We start from the raw sequence: 17,354 nt of genomic DNA, 5'->3' as shown, positions 1-17,354 counted from the left end.
TGGTAGAACAGAAAATTTTTTGGTAAAAAGAGAAAGTTGTTTTATGTGAAACAGTTTGAACATATGGCCACTGGGTGGGATGGAATGCAGTTAGGTGGAGCCATAGACTCTATATAAAAGATGACTGATGCGTCACCACTTCCCTCCACTATGCAAAAGTGAAGCCAAAATATCATAAATACAGCAGCTGCCATCTTGGCCTTGTGCAACCAGATTCCATGCAGTAGTGACCAAGCAGTTGAGTGACGTATCAAACCACCAATCAAAGCTGTCAAACCATCTGAAAGCCCTCTGAAATAGAGCATCAAATAACTTACTAAAGGCAAGCTTATCAGGAAAATGACCGCTTGTACACAAATCAGTATGATGATATCTACCAAAAATGACAGAAGTCACCTGTGGGAAAATTTTCTTTAATTTGTATTTTGAGTTTGTAGTTTGGCTCATGTCGCATCAGCTAACATGTAGTGGGCGGGATTTTCTATATGATCTATACCGCAACCAGCCACCAGGGGGCAATCGAGTCACGGTGGCTTCACTTCTGTGAGCTGTTTGGTCATCCATATTTATATACAGTCAGTGGGTAAAATGGAATGAATGTTTAGGGTTTTTGGGTAAAACAGAAGGTCAGTGGTCAAAAAGAATATAATTATTGAATAGAATAAAATTGTTGGATAGAATGTAATGTCTTTAGATAGAAAAGAGGGCCTTTGGTTGGTATAGAGGTCAGTGATGTAGAATAGTTTGGTAGAAAGGTTAATAGAGTAAAGGGATGTATCACAAAGTGGAACTAGCTGTGAGTCAATAAATTGCCTCCACTGAGGATTTAGTGAAATCCCTGCTGATCATCAGTTCTCTCCATGTCTCTCTGCTAAAGGTCAGTTTTTACATGCAGATGGGCACTGAATTCTCCCACAGGCAAAAATGGACACTTTGATTCTAATGGCCTTTTCAGAGAGAATGGGGAAGGGAAGAACAGAGGGCGGTGTGAGTGATCTATTAATATAATAGCTAATTTTGGAGGAGAGACCAGAGTTTACAATATGAACCCTTTGGTATTTCATGCAGACTGTGAAATCAGGAAAAATGTGAATTTATACAGCAAATACATCTGCAATAGGTAGACAGTTGGTGGATTTGAATCCAGTTGTTTTTCTTTCAAAATATGAAAAAAATAATAGGGTGAGTTAATTTCATCAGTTTTCAGTTTGGTGTCTGCACATTTTAATAAAAGAAAGCCACAGGTGACCCTGGTAGATTAAGGAAAATTTCAATGCTTAGTTTACTGACTTGCAGCTTATTCATGTTTTATATTTTATTATTTCTCTTCCTGATATCCTCAGGAGCTGGATGAAGCCTTGAAGATCTGCAACTACATCTTTACCCTCATCTTTGTTCTGGAGTCCATCTTCAAGCTGGTGGCGTTTGGTTTCCGACGCTTCTTTAAGGACAAGTCAGTATCTGAATAACTGCCATGCCCCCCCCCAAAGTGATGTCACAACCTTTTTAAATGTTTCTGACCCAGTTCAAATAGTGAGCCTGAATAAACCGTTCCCTCCCAGTTTAAAGTTTTTACATTTGAGTGGATTTGATATTCTATTAGATAGGTGTGTAAAGGTGATTCTTTAACTTCTGAGTTATATGGAGAATATGAGTCAGAGTTCAGAGAGGTTAAATGAGCTCCTTCTAAGGTGCTCCACTGGATGGTTCTCAGTGAGGCCGGTATGAATATAAACAGGCTCGTTAACCACCCATAAAACTCTGAACCTCAGATGATTTCATAGCTTTCAAATGCCTGGCTTCCCACTCAAAGCCATACAGTAATGTAGAAACACAAAAGCAGAAGTGTACTAGCAGACATCACATACAGTATAGAGAATGCGAAGGTAAGTTATGCCATGTTGAATGTTGGGATAGCTGTGCCATTTTTGGAGGTACACACTGTCTGGCTAAAAAAAATTGCTTAAATTGTTTATATTTCATGTTACTGAATATATAACCTTAGCTCACTGTGGCTGGCTTGTAGTGGACCTAGAGATCCTGTAGACAAGCGCGACAGACTGAAAACTGGCTCTGTATCCAGCTCTTCTCAGCTCTCGGTTCAGGAGCTAATACTAGCTAGCAGCTATCTGCAGATAACACAAACACTGCAGATGACTCTGCCCTGTCTGTGCTCAAACTGAACACTAAAGTGGATGTTTGGACGTATTTGAAGCATCTGCTACTATATGTAACTGTATGGGATAGTAGTATTTTCTAAAGTATCATATAATCTAGATGTATGTAGTGTATATATCTATGACTGATGAACATGATCTACCTACTGTAAACTCAACATGGCCTGACACCAACTTCACATTCTCTATGCATGAATACACACTGTAATACTGTTTTTTCAGCCGTGTGTGTTGAGCTGCTGAGATAGAGTGGTTGTGTTTCCACTGCACCATAAAACGCATTATTTTCTTCCACATCTTGATCATGTGGGGGTAGCACCAGTTACTAGCTTGCAACATGGAGCCCTTGGTGCTGAGCATTATTTTAACCCATTATCAGAAGACCAAGCAAGAGAGTCTAATTTTACTGCAGTGAAATTATGGATTAAAAGTGACTGCTGAAGGATGTTCCCTTGGTGCAGTGTTTCAGCCCATCACTTGCCTTGATGAGCTGGCTCTGTTGCGAAGCTTGGCCCCACTTGGACCGTGGCAGAAATAGTACTAACTGAGCCCAAATCAGCATGACTACCTTTGTGGGAATTTCAGTGGAAACATTATTTAAAAAAATACAGCATTTTTGATCTTTGGGTTTGGAGAAAGAAGTGTTATTTCTTGTGCAATGATAGAAATGTAAGATTCTCTGATTTTATTTCTGACAAAATCTACTATATTGTATTTAAACCAGACCAAATAATACATAAGGTCCTTGTAAACCTATGCAACTGTGCTACAGATTTCAGGTGGTTAGCTACTGCATGATCACTTTTACTTAAGAACTTTTGTGTCCCTCAATTTGGAAATTGCACTGATAATGGTTAGTGTGAAACCTGTGTGACATCTGATTTTGATATTGGTTTTTGAAGAGTATGAAACTTTTGTACCTAAGGCACAATTAATTTTACCAGTTTTAGCAGTTTATCAAACTTGGTCACAGATTTATTAAAAAGAAAAATTGGTTAAAGTCAAAGCATCAGAGGCAAAGTTTCTCTTCCCTCAGTGTTTATTGTGCTATATCTTCTCTGCCTAAGTCAGTGTAATGTAAAGTAAGTCAGTGTAATGTCACCTGAATTTATGGGAGCACAATGTATATGTCTGTGTGTGTAGGTGGAACCAGCTGGATCTGGCCATCGTGCTCCTATCCATCATGGGCATCACTCTGGAGGAGATTGAGGTCAACGCTTCACTGCCCATCAACCCCACCATCATCCGCATCATGCGAGTGCTGAGGATTGCACGAGGTGGGTGAGAGAGCTAGAGAGAACATAGTGAATCTGGAGAGAGAATAGGGTGGTAGGGGTTCAGAATTAGGAAGGACAGGTTAAAGAGAAAGGATAGACGTAGGGAGACTGAAGTGTCTGTCAATAATAAAAGATATGAGGAGGCTGGAGGGGAGAGAACAGGAGGAGGAGGATGAGCTGGGAGAAAGCAGAGCTATCACAGGCGGGGGGGGAATCATCTGTTTTGTCAGATTACTGAATATGCAATACTGGAAGTAGCATGGAAGGTGTTATTAATTACTGCCACAACCAGGCACAGTCTCCTGTGTGTAGTGTGTGTGTGTGTTGGAACTGGGATTTGGGTCACAGTAGTTGTCTCATTTTCCATTTAGCATCAACATAAATGTCATAACTAGACTGTATATAAACATGATTTAGCTGGATTATATCAACTTTCCTTGCTACATGCATGCTGCACACGTCACTTCCTCTTCTATTTCTATCTATTTTCCCAGTGTAATTCTCACAATCCCATTTGAACAACTATGATTGATGCTGAACAGTAGCTATGTCTGAACTTTTAGGACTTTGTACATCAATTGTTTCATATTACAGAATATTAGGCCAAACTGACTTAAACCTTCAGCCACTTTCCTATCTCTTTTTGCCAAAGATGCACTTTAACAAGAATCTGCTGTGCAGCGTACACATGGAACGCAAGGTCACAAAATTAATCTGTGCAAATGTTCCACACAGAGTCCAACTTTGGTGAACTTTGACCACCAGATTTGCACGTTGACGTCTTGACAGCACTGACATATTGGCTGTGCTGCTCTGTTCACTTTCATTGAAAACAAAAGAGCAGTAATTTGCAGACAATTATAAGACAGATACAAATGTCTTCTAAATAAAAAATGTGAATGTAAATCTGTTAGTGGCTGAGTTAAGCTAAATAGCTAACAAGTTTTCTTTGATATGAGTTAAGCTAAATAGCTAACAAGTTTAATTTTCTCTCTTTGATAACCGAATGAACGAAATGGCATGCAAAGCTGAATGCAATGCCAGAAGAAGAAAACAGAACAGTAGAAAGAAAGTTGAGATGAAGCTATTGTTACTGACTACAGTTTTAATTATAACAAGGTTTAATTGCCTTTAACAGTCGACTGCTGTGAGACATCAATGTTTATTTGGTTTTTAAGAACATGTTGGATATATCGCTGCATACAGAAAATATAATTACAACTTGGATGTTCCCAGAAAACTCACATCGTCTCTCCTTTGTCTCCTGAAAAGTAAAACATTCTTGTTTTGAGTCCACTAAAGTCCGAACCTTTGCTTTTAAACTCCACCTTAGGAGAAATGCGGAGCAACAGAGATAAAGAAAAATGTCAAAACTAAGATGTTCTTGAGTTCTTTTATCCACCAAAGTGCGTTACAATTGATGGCATGACTTTGAGTCAGATCACAACCTCCTGAGTGCTGAATGTGTGTGTGTGTGTGTGTGTGTCATAATCCTGCCTTTTCTGCTTTTTGTGTCGAGTTATTGATGCCTGACGATGAGCTCTGTTTTGTTCAGTGCAATAACAAAAAATATTCAACAGAATATACTGTTGTAGTGCCTGGCTAACGCTTCTGTGGATTTGTCACTTTTAATAGGTGTTAGTCTCAATAGAAAATAAATCTTGATGGAACACTTTTTTTTAAGTAAGCCAACTATGTGAATCTCAAAGTAAGAATGTCAAAATAAAATCTGCTACTTTATAAGTCAGATAAGTTTGTTTTTGAATCTTAGCGATATCTCACAAGCTGAGTCTTGTCAGATAACAGGTGGCAGTAAACATCTGCAAAACTTAAGAGCTTAGAAAAGGATCAGAGTGAGACAGGAAGAAGATCTCAGAAACTACATTTCAAAATTACAATGGATCAAAATCTCTTACGTGTTAAAACAAGTTTAAATTTGTTGAGGAGAGAAAATTTACAAAACTGTACTTTTCTTCACCTTCTTCTCACAGATAGTATACACTCACTGTTCACTTTATTAGGTACACCTGTACAACTGTATGCACCACAACGCAACACTTCCACCTTAACATCTGTGTTTATGAAGTTTAAAATGTTTCGGTTTTTGGTGAGATTGTCATAAATGTATATATTCAATTATATGTTTGTTATTGAGGTCAGAGTTAAAGGTGGTGCCTTATTCGGACTACATTATATTCAGAGGTGTCTGTATATTTTTGTCATCCCCAGCTACATACATGAGAGGGTCAGAATATTAGGAACACCTGAACATCTGAAGCATTTTTTACTTTATAAACACAGATGTTAAGGAGGAAGTGTTGCATTGAACTGCATAGTATTGTACAGGTGTACCTAATAAAGTGGCTGGTGAGTGTTTATCACAAATTGCCAAAGAATTATGGGATTGTGTATTGATAATCAGATTCTTACATTTTTATCCATATTCATAAACATCCATATGTTTAAGATTCTAAATTGTATTATGTCAGCGTTATTAGTGGAGTTTGCACGGTGAAGAATTCTAATCCAGCCGGTTTTGTTGTCAGTTACCATCAAATCACCCAGGAGGCATTAGGGTCGGTTTAAATAGCTCCATGTGGTACATCTAGCTTTCTGTGTGCATCTCTACTATTTCTTCAGTTATTAGCTTTCAGGATTACTGCACTTCCACTGGTTCTCTATCACCATAGCAGTGACCTCATTAAATCGCAACCCCATTCTGGAAGATTTGACCTCAATCAGGCTATCTGAATCTATCTTAATGTAGCTGAATATAAGGAAATATCTGACTACACTAACAGAGCAGCATTAGACTGTCAGCACAAAAAGTGTTGTGTCCTTTTCTTTTCACAGAGATGTTCTGCTATGTAACACTGAAAAAGTCTTAATATTGCTAAAACACTTTCTCAGTTTCTGCATGTGTATATGTGTGTCTCTACAGTACTGAAGCTCTTGAAGATGGCGGTGGGGATGAGAGCTTTGCTGGACACCGTTATGCAAGCCCTGCCTCAGGTACATAGTCAACTTTGTAGAATAACATGCACTGAATCCACTGAAGCCTCTTTTCCTTCCTCATCTATGGGTTTTCTCCATGGAGCTTTCGCACATCCTAACAGATCCCACAGAAGCTGTCTCTAAAATGATGTCCCAGAAGCATTTCTTTTCTGGTACATTTTCTTATGTTTCACAGTGTTGTCTTTTCCCACTAGCTTTTTACCACCTCTAGAGACACTTATTTGCATTAGCAGGCCTCTGTAGAGATTGGGGAGGTGAATGTAGCTTGAGGTTTTGCTTTGAATAGAGGTGGGTTGATCTGAGGGTGATGGAGTTGGTAAATTAGAACAATATCTGCAGTGTTTGGACTGAGAGAAAAAAGTAATAGTCACCTCAGCATTGTTTGACAACATCCTCTGTCGTTCTTACTCAGAGAAAAATGGAGTGCTGCTCCAGGCTGATTCCTCCTAGAACTGCTCAGAGGTGTTCATTAGTGGTGGGGATAGCAGCAGTTGCAAACCCTTAGACATTTACCTAAATCACCTTTGTATCATAGCTAATATTCCTATTATCTATTCTAATCTTGTCCAGGAACAGTAATCATGCATCCATAACAGTGTTAATAATGTGAGCTTTCTCTTAGTAGCATGGTCTGGGTCGCACACATTGGAGAAACACTGTATGTTCTAGCTGTCATTGTGGCTGGTTTTATGTAACCTAGAAACCCACAACATAATGTAATGACATGCCCTTAAAGTAACGCTTGATTATACTGGTGGTAGAAGCTACTTACCAGGACATGCTAATAGTTTACATTAGATATTAGAACAGACAAACCAAATACACTTACAGTTCAGTTGTGTCTTTAGTTCTGGAGAGTGTTCAAAAAACATAATCCAAACTCTATGTATAGAGTATTGCTCTTACTATGGCACCATGCGCACCAGCTCAACATACATAGAAATCCCAACGCTTGCCTCGTTACCGTTAAGCTATGAGGGGTTCAGCGAGTGGCCAGTTGCTTTAGCCTGTATTCTCTCCTGGCTCCTTCATTGTGGCCCATCATTTATTTTCTCTCTGGCATGAGCTGTTTCTTATCCCTTGATATTGGTTTGTTTTGCCTGGGATTTCTCTCCTGACTAATTCCTCTCTCGTCCTGTCGTCTCTCTGCAGGTGGGGAATCTGGGTCTACTCTTCATGCTTCTCTTCTTTATCTTTGCAGCCCTGGGAGTTGAGCTGTTCGGTGACTTGGGTAAGGACACATACACCGTGCATACGGACCCTCCAGACAAAGTGCACACAAAGATTTGCAGTCATACCGCTCAGACCATGCACTGAGTATTTAATTCTGCCCTTGGCGGGTTTAATCAGTCTGATGTTAATGGCTTTTTGAATACTTTGTTGAAATACCATAATGATCTCACTAACTGTGGCTCATATCTTTAATAGTAATAAGTAATATTTTATTCAACTTATCATATCTCTCTTTTTGTCTTTTACTGTTTGGCTGCTCCTCCTGTGTTTCCAGTTTGTGATGAGCTCCACCCGTGTGAAGGTCTGGGACGATATGCTACTTTCAAAAACTTTGGAATGGCCTTTCTGCTGCTCTTCAGAGTTTCCACTGGAGACAACTGGAATGGCATAATGAAGGTGAAACTAGCAGTGCCATTTGGACCCTGAAGACACATACTTATACACATACAGTATAATCCACTTACTTTCATCCTGATACACATATAGGCAATGCATACATATAGGACATACCAGTAGTCAGGTATAGAGGTGATATGCCAGTGTGGTATGTTGTTGGAGAAGTCCCTCCCCACTGTTTATCTTGAAAAACTGTTATTTACCAAAGGCCAGATAATATTTTGTGTTAAACCCTAACCTTGACTGTAGTCTTTTCGGTGTATTAGATGTGTTGGCATTTTAGCTAGAATGCAGTTAATATAAATGAAGAATGAGTAAGTTGTCACAGACAGTTCTTTTACTTTTACTTACTGACTGCATTCTGCTTGCCACTCAAGCTTTAGCTTATATGCTCATGTCATGTTTTTCACGCTTCTTCCAGGACACATTAAGAGACTGCGCCCAGGACACGGGCACCTGCTACAACACTGTGGTCTCTCCCATCTATTTCGTCTCCTTCGTGTTGACTGCTCAGTTTGTTCTGGTCAATGTTGTCATTGCCGTCCTGATGAAGCACCTGGAGGAGAGCAACAAGGAAGCCAAGGAGGAGGCAGAGATGGAGGCGGAGTTTGACCTAGAACTCCAGATGGACGGAGGAGATGCAGCGACAAGGTCCCCGCAGCTCAACCCTCTGGCACTGAGTATGGACAGGTCAAGCTCTGGGGGTTCCCCCTGGAGGTCCCCCAGTGGACAGGACAGTGAGCAGGAAAGGGATGGTCCTATGGACTCACCCTCTGCTGATATAACCAGAGACTCTGTAGACATCAGAGACCCTTCTTCATGTCTGGACCCACCACTGGAGGTAAAGAATCTTTTTCTTTCTGCTTGTACATTGTGTGTGTGTGTGTGTTAGATATGACTAATGCCTTTGCTTGTGAGTTTGAAGGCATATTAAGGTGTCCTTTCATCAGCCCTGTTCACATTATCTCAAAAAGCAGTTATGTATACTGAAATGTTAATAGAGCAGTCAGAGTAAATAGGAGCACTTTAGTAAAAGTGTAGATGCCATTTTATGTTATGTTGGGCTGGTATTTCTGTGATTCCCCTTCAGTCATTAACCCAACCTGTGTGTGGGTGCCTTAATTACACTCTTGTCATTGCACATATGTTGATTTCATTCACATTATTTCAAAAGTAAAAGTGAGAATTGCATTGAGATAATGTCTAGGTCAAACCGTTTGATTTTCCAGGGACCATAAAGCATCCTGCATGATATGACAGCTGCTCTGAGATCACTTCTTGCTGGGGGGCCAGGCTGCAAGGCCAATCAGATAACCCACACATTAATAAATCATTAATTTTGACTCCGGTCCAAACCATTCTCTGGCTCATGCTGAGGGACACTGAGCATGCTGGATGGTATCTGAAATAATGGCTTTCACAAGAGGAATGTCTCTTCCCTGTCTCAGTGTATTAACTGTAGTCCAAATTATAGTGAATGTGTCCATATTAGGACACACTGACTACACAGTCTGACATTGTTTCAAAATATATTGTATGTGAATGCATTTATGTGTAATGTATCATGGCTTTCACAAGAGGAATGTCTCTTCCCTGTCTCAGTGTATTAACTGTAGTCCAAATTATAGTGAATGTGTCCATATTAGGACACACTGACTACACAGTCTGACATTGTTTCAAAATATAGTGTATGTGAATGCATTTATGTGTAATGAGTCCTATTTGAAAGTATGTTCTTTGATACAAGCCTGAGGGTTAAGATGCACTTAAATCCTCTCCTGTCAGAAAAATATATTTCTTTACCACAAATGTACAACAACACATAAGCATGGTTTCACTATTGGTGTACTCTCTTCACGTATTAGAAACTAGTTTTAAAATGACTAGACTGTTATGCTTTATGTCAAGTCAGAAATGTATCCAGAATATGTACTTCTAGACAGATGTATTACTCTGTGTGACCCATATCAGGAGAGTTTACAGTTTGTGCATGTACATGACTGTGTGTGTGTATGTGTGTGTGGCTGGCCCTTGTAGAGGACATGCCAGTCACAGATAGGTCACAGTGCCATGGGAAAGCTCGGCCACAGGGCCTTGTTGTTCATTTCAACAGCTATTTCCAGACAGTGGGGAACTTTTTGGGGATAGGAAATAGAGGTCTCGCTGCCATTATGTTTTCCCTCTGAGATGTTATCCATCTTCCTTGTCTGCTCTCCCAAAAATGTGTAGTTAAGCCACAATCTCTCCTCCAGCCATGTGGGAGAGTGGCTCCCTAATGCAGTGTTGTAGTGCCTCCTTGTGGGCTTGAAAGGTAACACGTGTGAACTTGTAGTTCATGTTGAGGGAGTTGTACTGTGCACTGCGTTAAAGCCAAGTTATTTAGTAAAATACTTACAAGTCAGGATAGAGGTAACACGTGTGAACTTGTAGTTCATGTTGAGGGAGTTGTACTGTGCACTGCATTAAAGCCAAGTTATTTAGTGAAATACTTAGAAGTCAGGATACTGATCCACTCTTCCTTTCCATGTATATTCACATGTCTTTGTCTGGACTTCTGACTGTTCTTTTACCATATGTTCTACACCTTCTGCTGTCCCTGTGGTTTCTCTCTTTCGATCTCTCTTTTTTTCTCTGCATTATTCAAGTTTGTCCAGAAGAGAGCGCAGTTTGACTCGGTCTCACTGGTCATCCAGGGTTCAGTGGAGGGGGAGCTGAGCTTGATGGACAACCTGTCCGACTGTATCTGCCACTACTACGCGCTGCCCCCCAAGCCCAGCAAGCACAGCACTGACAAAAAGGTCAATAACCTACAGTAACACCACTGATGATCCACTTCCTCTACATCATACACACGTCCAGAGAGTCTTATTTGTCTCCAACATGTAGGGCTGCACATGTAATTATAAAAATGAAAACTGACATATGGATAGTTGCTGCTGTAATATAAAAACCCAAAGAAGGTGTTCACTGTAAAACATCATAAAGGAATTCAATGGAATCAACAAAATTGTATGCAAATGTGTAAGTTTTGTTCATTTAAAGTGAACTCAAATTTAAATCTAGTTTATATTTGTCAGGCCACTTACAAACTGTTCTGAATTGACTCTTTTGATATAAAATAATGAGTTGAATCAAGTTTTTAAATGTTTTGTTTTAGACTTCCCAGCATGCATTGTTTGTTAGTTAAACCTCTCCAGAAACTCTTTTTTGAAAAGGTTGGGAAAGAATACAGTGGAGGAAAATAAGAAAATGAACCTTTTTGCAACCCTTTAAATAAGGCAGATTACTTCACAAGTATGGAGATGAGCACTCTTGACTCTTGTAACAATTGATTTAACAAGTGAAATTATCTGACACCATTACTGGCATATTTTACTATTTGTTTTAATGAAGATAACATTTTATGACTCAGTGCTAAATTAATTTAATGTTTTACAGTCTACAAAATCCTTGGTCTATAAAATAAATAACTGTGCAGGAAAAAAAAGTCATATTTTCACATATTTTTTGTAGAAGTTGAATTTTATAGTTCAGTATAAAGAAGCATGCAGTGTGATATTATACACTCCGCAGCCCTACAGCCATCACCATTTTTGTACTGGCATTTCTCCACAGTGAATCTGTTTCCCTTACTAACCAGCCCTGCTGTCCACCACAGTGCAAAATTCTTCATATCCCTCCTCAGCCCTGAGCCTCATCCCTTCACCCACGTCTTCACTCACTTACACTCATTCATGCTTAGCGGGTTTGTGGTCTGCTTCAGCAGCCTCAGTGACAGTTTGCTCTGTCTCTGTTAGACGACTGTCTATCGGTGTTTGCATGTCTATATGTAGATATGTAGGTGTGACATGTTTGTGTGTATTATACTGTATGTGAAAACCTACTCTGCCAGTCAGCCACAGCAAAATGTTAGTAACCCACCTAATGCATTCATGAAGGAAGTAGATCACACCCTTACATACAAGTCTGCAGAGTAATGGTGCAGTCAATAAGCTATGATTAGTTTTTATTTATTTATCCTTTTTCATCTATGTACCTCATTGAGAATGACGCCTCATTTTCAAGAGTGACCTGGCCAACAGGGCATCAAACAATTAAACAATAAATTGTTACAATATAAATAGACAGACACAACTCAGCTGACACACATTTCAGCAAACACAACATTTGGGTATTATAAAATCAAATAAAAGCCAAAATACTGTTAAAAGCATAGACAAGTACACTCTTCATTTGAAAGCAGTTGTGGATCAAATATATTAGCATTGCAAATCCTTGCTTTCTAAAAGCCTTAAATAGGTCTGAAATGGCATTATTATATACCAGAGACAACCTAAGCCTTAAATAGGTCTGAAATGGCATTGTTATATACCACAGACAACCTCTCCCTATGTGCAGCTCCTTCAGATACATGGGTAGAAATGATTTTCCACTAAGTTCCACTGAGCCCTTGTTCCTCTCTTGGCCCATTTTCCTGTCACAAAGATTTTCCCTTGTTAAACCAATGCGAGGCCAGCTAGGCAGCAGCTTCTCTTAGGGCTGTGACCCACCAAGCTGACAGTCGGCCATTGGTGAGCGTCTTCTCCATGTGTCCCACAACGATACTAGTTGGCCCTGGTCGGCTGCTTTTTGCCTGATTTGACATGTTGAATTAGCTTTGGGCCAGTCAGGCCTTGTCGGTGAGAGAGAAACCACTCTTATTGGCTGTTTAGCTTAGTGAATCAGTGCACAACAAGAGAATGGTGTGTGAAGCCCCTTTAGCCTGTCAATGTAGTTGATGATGTCAGGATTTAGTGCAGTTTCTGCTTGTTACTTACCTTCACAACCTCCAGAAGCAGCTGTTTTGATTTCCAGGTCTTCCTCTGTCCCTTTCTGAATGGTGACTACAGAACCCAGCACCTGCTGGTAGAGGGAGTTATTTCTGTCATGCAGATGCAGAATATACATGCTAGTCGGCCGTTGGCTGTAGTCTGCATTGTGTTCAAGTGCCACTTTTTCAATCTGACTGGCCCAGACAAAGGCAACGTGAGGCCACACAGGGGTTGGCCTTCGTCACTCCTAGTTCTTTCACATTGACTTGGTGTGTTTCTGCCCCTACCGAAGCCAGAAACAGTCAAATCCAATAAACTTTCCAACACTGAAGCAACACTACACAGCTCTCAGTGATTTGCATAAACTCACAACACAGCATCTTGGATTCATCTAATTTATCCATGTAAGCACAAGTATGACATTATTGTACATTACAATACATACAGTGTAAGTGAATCTGCTTTCTGTCTGCCTGTTTGTCCCTGTGAATTTAAGGGCGAGTTTGTCTGTTATTTATTAGGCTGTACATTTGACTGTGTCTCTGTGTCTGTATCATGTCATAATATTGCTGTTGGAAAGCCCAAAATAGAGTTTAAAAAGTCTGAAGGTGAGCAAAACAGTTCTCATATGGTTCTTATAAATTCCACTTTGTCTTTTCTTTTTGCTGCTTTTATTTGAATACACTATTCTGGTTTTCAAACATGCATTTCCCTGTTAGCTACAGGTCTTGTCTGTGTGTAGCGTCCTTATCTTTGTGTGCTGCGCGGAGTGTGCATTTGTTTTCTCTGCTTACTAGTCGTTGTCTCTTCCTGCCTAGATCCCTCTAGCGGAGATGGAAGCTCTGTCTCTGGCCTCTGAGAAATCCTGGTCCCTAGCTCTGACAGACGACTCAGCCCCCGACGATTTTAACCCCTTCTTTCTAACCAGTCTGGAATGCAATGTATTGACAGTTCCTCTCTTTTTCTTACTCCATCCCTCTCCCCCCTTCTGCCCTCTACAGTATCTTGTAGTGTTTCCTTTCCCAGGGCACTTCCAAAGCCACTTGTCCCCCACTATTCACACACACACGAGTGTAACTGACTTTGCGTGGCAGGGGGGAAACCAACAGGAAACTAAATTAGCTAAACAGCTAATTTACACCTGTAGTCCTACTAAAACCATTATTCCGAGCAGCTATAATCAATATACTGTATTTTATTCATAATGGATCACATGACTACTTATATGTGAAAGATGCTTCTGACACTAATGTAACAAAGTTGATGAACAACACTGCAGTTCAAGTACGCTCTACAGAGCTTTATAACATTTTTTTAGTACACCCAACATGGCAGCAACATTTAATTATTATTATGTATAATATTACATTGTTATTATTGTTATAAAAACCACATTAATGCACTTGGAGATGTCTTTATATAGAATATAATGGACTTGCTGGAAGGAACATCACTGTCTCTACAGCATAGTGTTCTTGATCACCACCCCATCCCTTATTTTTCCACACAGGGACACAGTGTCATACACTAAGGACTATACAGTATATGCTTCCTGCCCAGCATTAAGCTATACATTCCTTTATAAATGTTCCAGATGGCTCAGCCATTGAGAGAAAGGACACCTTCATTATAATTAAAAATGCCATCAGAGTATAATTTACCGAACCCAAAGTTTGGCTCATTAATGATCACATCATTTCCCAGTAGTCATATGTCTTCTTCCAGTGAGGGACACCGTAACCTTGGCTCATGCTCCACATCCAGGCAAGTGAGGTCAATTTATATATCACCAGTCTCAGAAACAGAGAATCCCAGCCAACAATGGACAGGAAATCACTGTTAATTTGGTTTTGCTGAGGTAAATAAGATAAAAGCATGGCAGTGAGGAGGTAATGTATTACAAGTGGCATTGAAAGACCCTGGAGAATCTAACCATGTGCCCCATTTCACCTTTCCAGCCTGGTGTGTGTTCTTTCCAGTACAGTAGAGTAGTGCGCCTCCTCACCTACCAGTTTGCAGTTTTCTCTCCTTTGTATCTTCTTCCTTCAGTATCCTTTATCTCTCTCTTTCCCCGTCCTTTTCTTTTCCTTCCTCTTTTCCTGGTTTCTGTCTTTTTCCTATGTGCTTTCCGTGTGAGTCTGCGTCTGTTCTCACAGTCCTTTCCTACTGTACTGTTTTCTGGGGTAGTGGTTTTCACTCATCTTTGACTTGTCCTTTGTTGGCTACAGGGGTGTAAAGTAGCTCTGTGATGAATGTGAACTGGTTTTGTAATGATTCAGACTGTAAAACACTGCCCTAGCTGACACACAATCACGGAGCAGGCTTACAAAAATGTATGTGACTGCAGGGGTAAATGCAGACACACAATATGGAGTGTCTTATGCTTAAAAAACAGAAGGAACTTGGAAATTGGATAAGTTTCTGTGATCTGTGGCAGCTCTGTGCCAGTCTCCTCCAATGTAAAAAGATCGTCTGTTGTCCATGTATGCTGATGATCATGACCTCTTTGTTCCCATTTTGTCTTAGAGAGTTATCAGCTTTGAATGTGCCAGAAAGACTGTGAGAGTGCTTGAGTTACAGAGTAGCCCTAGCCCTTGCAATGCAGATGGTCCCTGACTCTTTTGTCTTTACCCCCAGCAGGAGCGGCTCGATCCTGGGAAACCCAAAAAGCCACTGGCAGACAACCTGCTGAGCATCAGGAAGCCCTCGGTGGGACGCACACACTCCCTGCCCAACGACAGCTACATGTTCCACCCACTGCAGGCCTGTGCCCGCACAGCCCCGACTTCAGCACATCGTCTAACCCACACACAGGCGCCCCGGCACATATTTGGCACCCACAGGACACAGTCAGGTAATCAAGGGAATTCAGAATCTGAATCATCTTTATTGGCCAAGTGTGTTGACACATGAGGAATTTGACTCTGGTACAACAGCTCTCAATGTGTACGTGCATATCAACAAGCAAGGGCATGTGCATTAGGAAAGGAGATAAAAAATAAGAGTAAAGTACTTATAAATAGAAACCTGTACATATATACTTGTTATACCCCAGTTCTTGAACAGATCTGAATGAAGACGGAGTCCAACTTGCTTCATTTTAGTGGTGGTTTATTTAAAAATGACCACAAATAAAAGTTACAGAAGCACAAACCCGGGTGGCTCCCTCCCTCATACAAGCTGCTGGAGAAGAGAGACTCCCGTGAGAAAGAGCCTAATACATTTATAAAGTTTTGGGCTAACCCCTTACACAAAAAGATATAGAAACATCACGAGTTACTTTGCTGCTCTGATCTCTCTTTAATTCGTTTCAAAAAATGTGTTAATAAAAGTGCTTGCACCTCCCCAAAAACCTCTTTGCATCATGTACACTGGCCAAAGAGCAATACTGGTAGAGTAAAAAGATTATAGCCCACATTCTGATTTGATGCTCCTCAAAATTATTTTTATGCAGGCCCAGCTACCTGATATTTGGCGCATGCATCGAGCACAAGTCATAACAAAATGAAGAATTCCATGTGTGTGTATGTTGTATGCGTGATGTGTAACTAAAACATTCATTCAGACATAATTCTTACACAAGATTAATACAAAAAATAACTGGTGTCAAGGTACCCTTCTCAGAATCAACATTATCTTCTAACCTTGAAGCAGAGCACACATGAGGAGACTTCTTACATTAATAACAGTCTAACACATTAAAGTCTAATAATTATCTGACTGATTTATTAATTTCTAAAAACTGTATATTAAAAAAAAACATTCCCCACTCACCCCACTTCAGGGCGGTCTTTCCTTCAATCCTCATATGCAGTATATACAGTATATACACACACACAGTCTGGATTCAGCAGATCTATATGTAATATTTACAGGTATTGCACTGAGGGTTTACTGTATTGTCCAGTCATACTGTTGTGGGTTAAGTGTTAATCAGAGTGATGTCCCGAGGGAACAAACTGTCCCTGTGCCTGGTTGTCTTGGTGCACAGTGACCTGTAATGTCGTCCAGAGGGGAGGAGTTCAAACAGATTGTATCCACAGTGTGAGGGGTCTGCTGAAATATTCTCCACCCTCCTTTTCACCCATGAGGTGTACAGGTCCTCCATGGGAGGCAGGCTTGCCCTGATGATCTTTTCTGCAGTCCTGACTGTCCGCTGAGGTCTGTACTTGTCCTGTTTGGTTGCTGAGCCAAACCAGACAGTGATGGAGGTGCAGAGAACAGACTCGATGATTCCTCTGTAGAACTGTATCAGCAGCTCCTGAGGCAGGTCGAACTTCCTGAGCTGGCAGAGGAAGTACATCCTCTGCTGTGCCTTCTTGGTGATGGTCCTGATGTTGGAGGTCCACTTCAGGTCCAGGGAGATAGTGGAGCCCAGGAACTTGTAGGACTTTACTGCTGATACAGTACTGCCAAGTATGGTGGTGGTGGGGGAAGGGGGTGGG

The 17,354-nt window shown here is 40.5% G+C and overlaps 1 protein-coding gene across 8 annotated transcripts in view; it reads left to right on the top strand.

The window, feature by feature from the left end:
- cacna1g (calcium channel, voltage-dependent, T type, alpha 1G subunit) overlaps window positions 1-17,354 on the top strand; it is a 254,312-nt gene that overhangs the window by 228,460 nt on the left and 8,498 nt on the right. For 6 of the 8 annotated variants that reach the window (XM_020622050.1, XM_020622048.1, XM_020622047.1 and 3 more), the window contains 8 exons: window positions 1,344-1,453; window positions 3,321-3,454; window positions 6,396-6,466; window positions 7,622-7,700; window positions 7,977-8,098; window positions 8,520-8,939; window positions 10,744-10,896; window positions 13,728-14,193. In XM_020622050.1, the coding sequence (XP_020477706.1) occupies window positions 1,344-1,453; window positions 3,321-3,454; window positions 6,396-6,466; window positions 7,622-7,700; window positions 7,977-8,098; window positions 8,520-8,939; window positions 10,744-10,896; window positions 13,728-14,114 (1,476 nt within the window). In that variant the 3' untranslated portion in view covers window positions 14,115-14,193. Of the gene's footprint in view, window positions 1-1,343; window positions 1,454-3,320; window positions 3,455-6,395; window positions 6,467-7,621; window positions 7,701-7,976; window positions 8,099-8,519; window positions 8,940-10,743; window positions 10,897-13,727; window positions 14,194-15,546; window positions 15,764-17,354 lie in introns of those variants that run through there. The other 2 variants (XM_020622046.1, XM_020622042.1) reach the window with 2 other exon arrangements.

This window comes from Monopterus albus, unplaced genomic scaffold, assembly GCF_001952655.1.
Source record: "Monopterus albus unplaced genomic scaffold, M_albus_1.0 scaffold271.1, whole genome shotgun sequence".
In the NCBI taxonomy this organism is placed as follows: Eukaryota; Metazoa; Chordata; class Actinopteri; order Synbranchiformes; family Synbranchidae; genus Monopterus; species Monopterus albus.
This window is presented reverse-complemented; position numbering and strand designations above follow the sequence as displayed.